The 9,047-nt window shown below is 36.4% G+C and overlaps 1 protein-coding gene across 1 annotated transcript in view; it reads left to right on the top strand.

Annotated features, from left to right (window-relative positions):
• LOC147571283 (EF-hand calcium-binding domain-containing protein 13-like) overlaps window positions 1–9,047 on the top strand; it is a 136,013-nt gene that overhangs the window by 105,084 nt on the left and 21,882 nt on the right. The window contains 3 exon segments of the mRNA XM_086696454.1: window positions 61–133; window positions 6,507–6,650; window positions 7,553–7,624. Coding sequence (XP_086552580.1) covers window positions 61–133; window positions 6,507–6,650; window positions 7,553–7,624 — 289 coding nt within the window.

The following is a 9,047-nucleotide window of genomic DNA, read 5'->3' as shown; positions in this document are numbered from 1 at the left end:
GGAAGTACTTTATGTTTCTTGAATCTACTAATTTTTCTTTGTTCTGTTTTTGTCTTCACAGAAAAGGGAGATACTTCTCTAAAGACTGCCCTTTTAGCACTGAAGAGCATTAAGCGTTTTCGAGATTTTAGAGGTGAGAATAATTAGGAAGTTTTGAACACAGAATATAGGAAATTTTTAGCTAGTTGTTGAAAAGTGATGGGCTACTTACATCAACATATAACTAATATGCTACAAGATTAAATGAATGGTATACATTCAGTATTTTGGGTATTCAGATGAAGGTGAGCTTCCTGTGTTCATGTAAGTCTAGTTTGAAACATTATAAGTTTGTAATTGAAGCAAATAATATGTCTTCTAACAAGGTTGCCAAAAATACGTGACCCTAAAAATGTTTTAATAAATTTAAGGTTTTTGATTAGGTAATACATTCACACAGATCATAAATAAAAAAGTATTGGAGCACTGGGTGGCTCAGTTGGTTAAGCGTTCGACTTCGGCTCAGGTCATGATCTCACAGTTCATGGGTTCAAGCCCAGCATCAGGCTCTGTGCTGCCAGCTCAGAGCCTGGAGCCTGCTTTGGATTCTCTGTCTCCCCCTCTCTCTGCCCCTCCCCTGCTCATGCTCTGTCTGTCTCTGTCTCAAAAATAAAAATAAAACATTAAAAAAAATTTTTTTAAGTAAAAATAAATAAAAAAGTATTTAAAGATACACAATGAAAATCTCCTTCTTGCCTGGTCTGTTCAGTTCCTATTCCTTTTCCCCAGTAACTAACTAATAAGTAACTAGTTTCTTTTTTTTTTTTTTAATTTTTTGTTAATGTTTTATTTATTTTTGAGACAGGAAGTACTTAGATCGTTCGAGAAAATATGAATATATGTATGTATATATATGTATGAATGTATATATATATATATATATATACACATACCTATCCCTCCCTCACTTTTTACGTGAGAGCATGACATGTACATTGTTCTGTATCCTTGATTTTTTAATACAGTAATATATTTTGGATATTTGTTCATATCAGAATATAAAGGCCTTTCTCATTCCTTTTTATAGTTGCATAGAGAACATGTGAATTCTCATTCTGATGGAAATTTATTTTTATTTAAAAAAATTTTTTTTGTTTATTTATTTTGGAAAGAGAGAGAGAGGCAGAGTGTGAGCAGGGGAGGGGCAGAGAGAGAGAGGGAGACACAGAATCCGAAGCAGGCTCCAGGCTCTGAGCTGGCAGCACAGAGCCCGAGATCGTGACCTGAACCAAAGTCAGACGCTCAACTGACTGTGCCACCCAGGCACCCCTGATGGAAATTCATATATTTAACTTATTGGGATCAGTGATCCTTCCAACTTGAATCTTTGTCTTTTCGATTGTGGTACCAAGAAACATTTTGCAGCGTCCCATGATGGATGCTCTAACTTTTGAGTATAATTTTGAAAATATCTAACTCACTTTAAAAATGAGTTAATTGCCTAATGTTTTAGGAACTTACCAAAACTCTTCTTTAACTCTTATTTTCAGTATTAAAAGTATCTTAGGGTCAAAAGTACATAGTTTTATCTCATAGTCTCTAAAGGTATACTTTATTTTCTTTGGTTTCAAATAATATCATTAATGGTTGGCAAATAATATTTTTGCATAGTGTTTGATGTTTTACCAAGCACTTTCACATAATTTATTTTTTTATAATTATTCTTTTTTTAAAAATATTTATTTATTTTGAGAGGGACAGAGACTATGAGCAGAGGAGGGACAGAGAGAGGGACACAGAATCCAAAGCAGTCTCCAGGCTCTGAGCTATCAGCACAGAGCCTGATGCAGAGCTCGAAATCACAAATTCACAAATCGTCATGAGATCATAACCTGAGCCGAAGTTGGACGCTTAACCGACTGAGCCACCCAGACGCCCCTCACATAATTTATTTTTTAACTATTCTTTATGACTATCCTGTTAAGTAGAAATCTTACAATAAAGAAAGAGAAAAGTGAAGTTCGAGGAAATTGTACCTTACCTAAGACCCCACAGCAAGTGTTGGACTCCATGTGCAGATATTTCTTTTACTGTATTGTAGTTTAATGGTTCAGTTTCAAAATTCATTCAATGCTGTAACTTACCGATTAATATTATCGTGATCAGCACACATGTATTGAACACAAAAATATGCATAAAGTAGGCCGTGAGAAATCTTAAAATCTAGATGAAAAGATAGGTCATTGACATGAAAATATAACTAGTATTCTGTAAGGGCAAATTAGTGATGCATATTATTTTAAGAGTTTGGGTGAAGATTAGATTCCTACGAAAAAAATGGAGGAACTGTGAAGGAAGGGTAGCATCTTGCTTGATAGGTAGAGGGAAAGCCAGAAAACATTGACACCTAGAGATTTAAAAGGGAAGAAAAGATCAGAGATGTAAGTAGGATTTGAAAGATAAGGAATGAGAGATAGTTGGTAGGTCTACATTGGAGGAGCTGTTAAATGTTTTGCTCAAAACAGGTCTCAATACACTCTTTGGGCAAGAGAGTGTCAGGTACTAAGCTGTCTCTAAAGATTGATTTAACAGTGGATTGGACTAAGGAGCCACTAGAAGCAGGAAGATCGTTTATTTAATCCATTCAGTCAGCAAATGAGTGACACTATGCTGGTAACCAAGACAGGTAAATACTGGTCTCTGACCCCAGAGAATTCACTGAAGAAAGACAGCTGAGCAAATAAATAACTACAAATTGTGCTAAATGTTAAGGAGGAAATGTACAAGGAGGCGGTAGAGCGTTAAGGTGCAGTGACTTAATTTAAATAGGATGGCCAGGGAAGCGTGTGTTCTGACATGTGACATTTAGGCTGAAACCTACAGGATTAGAAGGAATCAGCTGCTGGAAGAGTTGGCAGAAGCGTCTTTCAGACAAGAGGAAGAAGCTGTGAATGGTTCTAGGGTAGGAAATAACACATATGTTTAAGAAACTGAAAGGCCTTTCTGGCTGAAGTCTAGTGAAAAAAGGAGAGACTGGCAAAAGATGATGTTCGAGTGATGGTCATGGACCAGATCATTCAGATTCTTTAATGAAAATAAAGGTAAGGAATTTGAATCGAGTTCAAAATATAATGGAAACCAATGAAGTGTTTTTATTTATTTATTTATTTTTTTAATGTTTATTTTTGAGAGAGAGAGAGAGTGAGCAGGGGAGGGGCAGAGAGAGAGGAAGGCACAATCTGAACAGGCTCCAGGCTCTGAGCTGTCAGTACAGAGACCAATGTGGGGCTCGAACTTGCGGACTACGAGATTATAACCTGAACCGAAGTCAGAGGCTTAACTGACTGAGCCACCCAGATGCCCCCAATGAAATGATTTTAAACAACAGAGTGATATGATCAATCTAGTCACTCCCGTTGCAGTGTGGAGATTGGATTGAGAGGGGGAAAGAGTGGTATTTAATAGTATTTAGAAACATTTGGAAATAATACAGGCCTGGGGAGGTGAGGACCTGAAAAGGGTCCTCAGTATGGACTAGTAGGGAAAAATGAATGAAAGAGATATGCTAAAAGGGGAAAAAACTGTGGTGTCTGGGTTTAGAGAGAAACAAATGAAAACAGAACCATGGGTTCCAACTTAGGTTAATGAAGGAATGAATCTAGTTGAAAGTATATTTATTTCAAGTTAGTAGCAATGATGGTACCTCAGAGACTATCCAGAGAAATAGGCACATGAGAAAAGCTGGAGCTGTAATTTGGCCATGTAATTGCCTCATGGAGGTAACAGCTGGATAACAATCAGGAGAAATAAATCTCAGAGATAATATAGAGAAGAAAAAGCAATGACCAAGACCTTCTAGGCTAGATTCTTAATCTGTTTAGTCAATTTCTTTACTTTGATTGTTTTATCAATCTTTGAGTTAATGCTAATCCCCTTAAGGTAAAATGAGAAAGATTTTACCATCTTATGGATAGATGTCGCATATCATGCATAAGTCACTTCTCTTTAATTGATAAATGTAATATAATTCCTGAAGAGATGTTTTTGTGGGAAGGTGTTGGAGGAAATGATTGACAGCATGATCTTACAGTTCTTCCAGAAGAATAAGAAGAGAATAAGGAGAAAATAGGAGTTGGAAAGGATGTGGTGAAATGAATGGCTTTTTTTTTTTTTTCACTTCCTACGTATTCGTGTAAATTGGGCCAATTCTTCTGAAAGAAAATTCTAAGAGGGTTCATTATTAGGATTCCACTGAATTTTGGTTTAGAAAGATAGGATGCAGTGGAATACTATGTGGTCATTTAAAAATAATACTCCTAGAATAATATGCTGACAAGGGAAAATGTTGAAAATACATTGCTAAATGAAATGAAACTTGATATTAAAGAGTATTAAGACCAAACACCGTTAAAATGTAAATCATTAAGCACGTGGCATGGCGTGTACTCATTCTGTAATTGGAAGGAAGGAGGCTAATTAAGACGTGAGGGCAGGTAGTCAGCTACCCAAATTGTACAGAGGACGGTGAAGGCTAAGATTATTAGATCTGACAAAGAAGGGGGTTGAGAGGTTATTTGCTGTTCTTTGTAATAGCAGAAGCATTGTGCTCTGCATCAGAATGTTTGACCTGTAGTCTCATGTTTTCTTCCTCATGATCTTGGACAAATCACTTCATCTAAATATAAAATACAGGTATATGTGCTGAACTATAGATAATAGTACATGTCCTATATATTTCGTAAGATTTTTTTGTGGCTGTCAAAAGAAGTAATATAGAAGTACCCCATAAGTTATAAAAAGTGGTCAAATGTAAAGTAGTATCATTCCAAGAGGGCTATGGGGGCTTAAAATAGAGATTGGATGATGAAATAGGGGCAAGAAATACTAAATTACTCATTTGAGAAGCTCAGTAATACAGAATGGAGGGAAGTAGAATAGTAGGTAGGCATGACAATAGGCTAGAGGAATGGAAACATTAAGGGAGCAGAGGAGAAAATACATTAGTCAATAATCAAGTAACAATTAGTGAGTCTATTTGGTATGCATGGTAGAGATCGTAGAAGTATTATAGCACACGGGTCTTGTGCTCATAAGGGAGGTTATGGTGAGATGAAAGAAAAAAGACATTTAGAAGATTGTATACTAGATCATGTGGCACCAGCCACAAGAGCTACAAGAATTTAAGTATAATGAGAAGAATACATCTTATATATACTGATATTATGCCATTATTATATATCATGGTATATCAGAATGAACTATGATAATCTGGGGAAGCCTAAAGGAGCAGATGGACCTTGAACCGGTTGCTGGACTGGGGAGAGAATTTAGATGTATATTCTAGATGAGGAGACTAGCCTGCCCAAAGAAAACATGTGAGAATGACTTAGATGTCTGTGAGGAATAAAGTAGAAAGATGTGGGATAGATTTGGGAATGCACAAAATCTGAATGATAAAATACCTACTTTATAACAGTGCAAATTATAATATGGCTGAGTTTGTCTTTCCCCAAATACATAATGGAATTACTAACTACCTTATAGCTATCATATTTTTAGGTGTCTATTTCTAGGCAGAAAAGTTTTACCTGAATACAAAGGCAGTGTCAGCACATTTTGTACCTAGGAAGTACAGTCATCACAGTCAGAAGTTATAAATCCATATTCCAAAGTGCTAAATTCAGATTGATTATATACTATTAGAGAATAAATACGGGTTTTTCCTAGACAGAATACGTAAGTACTTAAAGTGCTAGGAAGGATAGTTAACCTCTAAAAAAAAAGCTCTCTAGGATCTTTCACAGCATCAGAAATTACGATCATTAAGACATTCTTTTGTATTACCTATCTTAGGCCACTATTAAAGTATTGTTATTAAATAAGAAGGAAACTGACACGGAGGGGGAAGCAAAGCTCTCTCTTCTGTTAACATTGGTTTCCAATTATTAAAAAAATAACAATTCTAGGTTGATGGGGGGTGGGAGGGAGGGGAGGGGAGGGTGGGTGATGGGTATTGAAGAGATGGCATCTTTTGGGATGAGCACTGGGTGTTGTATGGAAACCAATTTGACAATAAATTTCATATATTAAAAACAATAACAATTCTATCAGCAGATTAATTAGCGGTTACTTGTGTATACCAAGGTTCTCAGCTCTAAGTACAAGAGAATCAGTATAAGACAAATTAAGTTTAATAAAGGGACGGGAAAGAGGCAGATTTGAGGTGGCAGTGACTAGGGGCAGCAGAGAGATCCCTGGACACATACTGAAAGGATGTAAGAAACTTGAGAGGCAAAGATAGATGGACAGAAGGAGACAGATATCAAGGCTTAATTTCTACTATGAGTTTGCCCTATAAGTGATCTATTTTGTAGGTATACAATGAGAGTTAGATGTGTATGTACCTCAAGAGAGTGTTTAAGGTGAATGCTTAAAAAATGCTAGGTATCTATATTAGTTTTTTGAATCATAGTTTAAGCTAATTGTTTAGAATTTGCATCTAAACTGAAAGTATTTTCTCCGGATAGAGGTTAATGAACTTGCAAAGGCGTTAAACAAAGTCACCAATGAAAAAGTTGTTGTTGATGATATAAAACCTATACTGAAAGGCTTGGGGATTTATTTGCCAGAGGAAGAATTGCAGGAGATGCTTACATCCATTTCTCTGGATAGTAAGTATTTCTTTTCTGAGTCATTTATTCCATATCACACTCGTGTTTACTTTCACTCATAAACCCACAGAGCTGATTGATTAGGAATCAGATGCAGTGAGTTCAACAACATTAGATTTTCCCTATTAGGCTTGGCTGAGAATTTGCTTTGGATTAGTCTCATATTGAATTATCCTAGGGATGTATAATCTTCCTGTCTTCATCCCATCGCTTTGCCTCCTGAGGTTTGAATCATACGTTTTTATTGGACAGGAGCTGTGCAGCTCTCTCAAGCCCCTGAAATGCAGGGCCAAGCCTTAGTGTGGTGACACACACTTACCAGTTTGGTTTCCCCACGGTCCTCAGAGGGCTACAGTGGTGTTTTTGGAATCCTGCCAGTGGGAGGTTTAACTTACATGCAGAGCAAAGGGGTACTTTTCTTCTTCTTCAGTTCCAAATACATGGCTAATAAAAAACAAAAGATGCACACTTCCTTTACTAATATATCTTTGCTTATAAGTATATATATAGTCTCCATTAGGTATTTCGGTTGGGGTTTGGTTTATGGTACTTGTAGGGAATATCTTCTTCCCTCGTAACATAGATAGTGGTAGTAGGACTTGTAATGCTGAAAAATTCAGAGAATGTCATACCAGAGAGGAAACTTACCAAAAAACAATGGTCCCAAGTGGTTAAAATGTGTGTAAAATTCATGAAACACTCATTGGCTCTACAAGAAAAAAGACTGCAAGAGTTATCATAATCATGTTCCTTTTTATAGTCTGAGGTGTGTTTAGCAGAATCAGAGTTAGAAAACAGGACTAACTTGGTTCTGAAGATTTGGTAAGCATGCATATCTTTTGACCTCATCCCTTTGTATCTTTGGGTGAAAGACCATTCATTTCTTGATGTTTCATTTTCAGACGAGGGGAAAGTGAACTTAAAAGATTTCCTGACTCAGTTAATGAAAATGCCATATCTTACAAAAGTTCAAAGTAAGTGAGAATTTTTTAACAATAAAAATTTTGAGTGGAATCCTTTAGCTTTGATTATATGCATTTGTGCAGTTTTCTAATGCTGAAGCACATCATGTATGTAACAAATGTACTTTGGATGATGAATCAGGAAGGGATCCTAGTCCTGACCTTTTCTTGACTTAAATTTTATGAACTTATAGTATTTTTCCATCACTCAAAAGGGATTAACTAAGTGTTAATAGCTGAATGAATAAGGAAACCATAAAAAGGATGAGATCATGCCATTGCAGACAACATAGATGGACCTAGAGGGTATTACGCTAAGTGGAATAAATCAGACAGAGAAAGATGAATGCCATATGATTCAAATTATAAGTGGAATCTAAAAAAAGCCAAACAGGGTCACCTAGCTGGCTTAGTTGGTAGAGCATGTGACTCTTGATCTCAAGCTTTTAAGTTCAAGACCGAAATTGGGGGGGGGGCGCCTGGGTGGCTCAGTGGGTTAAGCGTCCGACTTCGGCTCAGGTCACGATCTCACAGTCCGTGGGTTCGAGCCCCGCGTTGGGCTCTGTGCTGACCGCTCAGAGCCTGGAGCCTGTTTCAGATTCTGTGTCTCCCTCTTTCTCTGACCCTCCCCTGTTCATGCTCTCTCTCTGTCTCAAAAATAAATAAATGTTAAAAAAAAAAAAAAAAAAAGACCCAAATTGGGTGTAGAGTTCACTTAAAAATACAAAGAAGAATTATAAATAAATAAATAAATAAATAAAGCCAAACAAAACAACAAATAAATAAATAAGCAAATAGCAGAATCAGACCTATAAATACAGAGAACAACTTCATGGTTGCCAGAAGGGAGGGTCTTGAGGGTTGGACAAAAAGGGTGAAGGTGAGAGGGAGATACAGGCCTCCAGTTATGAAATGAATAAGTCACAGGAATAAAAGGCACAGCATAAAGAATACAGTCAGTGATATTGTAATAGTGATGTAATGGGACAGATGGTTCACACTTGTGGTGAACAGAGCATAACGTATAAACTTGTCAAATTACTAAGTTGTATACCTGGAACTAATGTAACATTGTGTGTCAGCTATACTAAAAAAAAAAAAAAAAATCAATGTTACCTTTTCTTTTTTTATCCTATTATATGTTCATAAAAATGGGATTTTATCATGAGAAGATTAACTATTGAAACATGTAGGAATATGTTGAAACATACAAGCTTCCTCCATATTTTGTAAGAGGTATTCATCTCATTATTCCACTGCCTTAGCCATGAGGCATTGAATGTAATCTGGTTTTAATGTGTTCATTTAATTGACATCTCCAACTGTGAGATATCTGTGATATCTGTGGAACTTCTGGGTCTCCTTGGAGCCTTTGTTCTTGAGATTAATTGAAATGGCTTAATTTCCTCTAAATTTTAATTCCCAAGATTGAAAC

Source organism: Puma concolor, unplaced genomic scaffold (assembly GCF_028749965.1).
Source record: "Puma concolor isolate L17-30 unplaced genomic scaffold, mPumCon1.1.hap2 unalloc_scaffold_31, whole genome shotgun sequence".
NCBI lineage: Eukaryota > Metazoa > Chordata > Mammalia > Carnivora > Felidae > Puma > Puma concolor.
The sequence above is the reverse complement of the archived record's forward strand: the minus strand, read 5'-3'. Positions and strand labels throughout refer to the sequence as shown.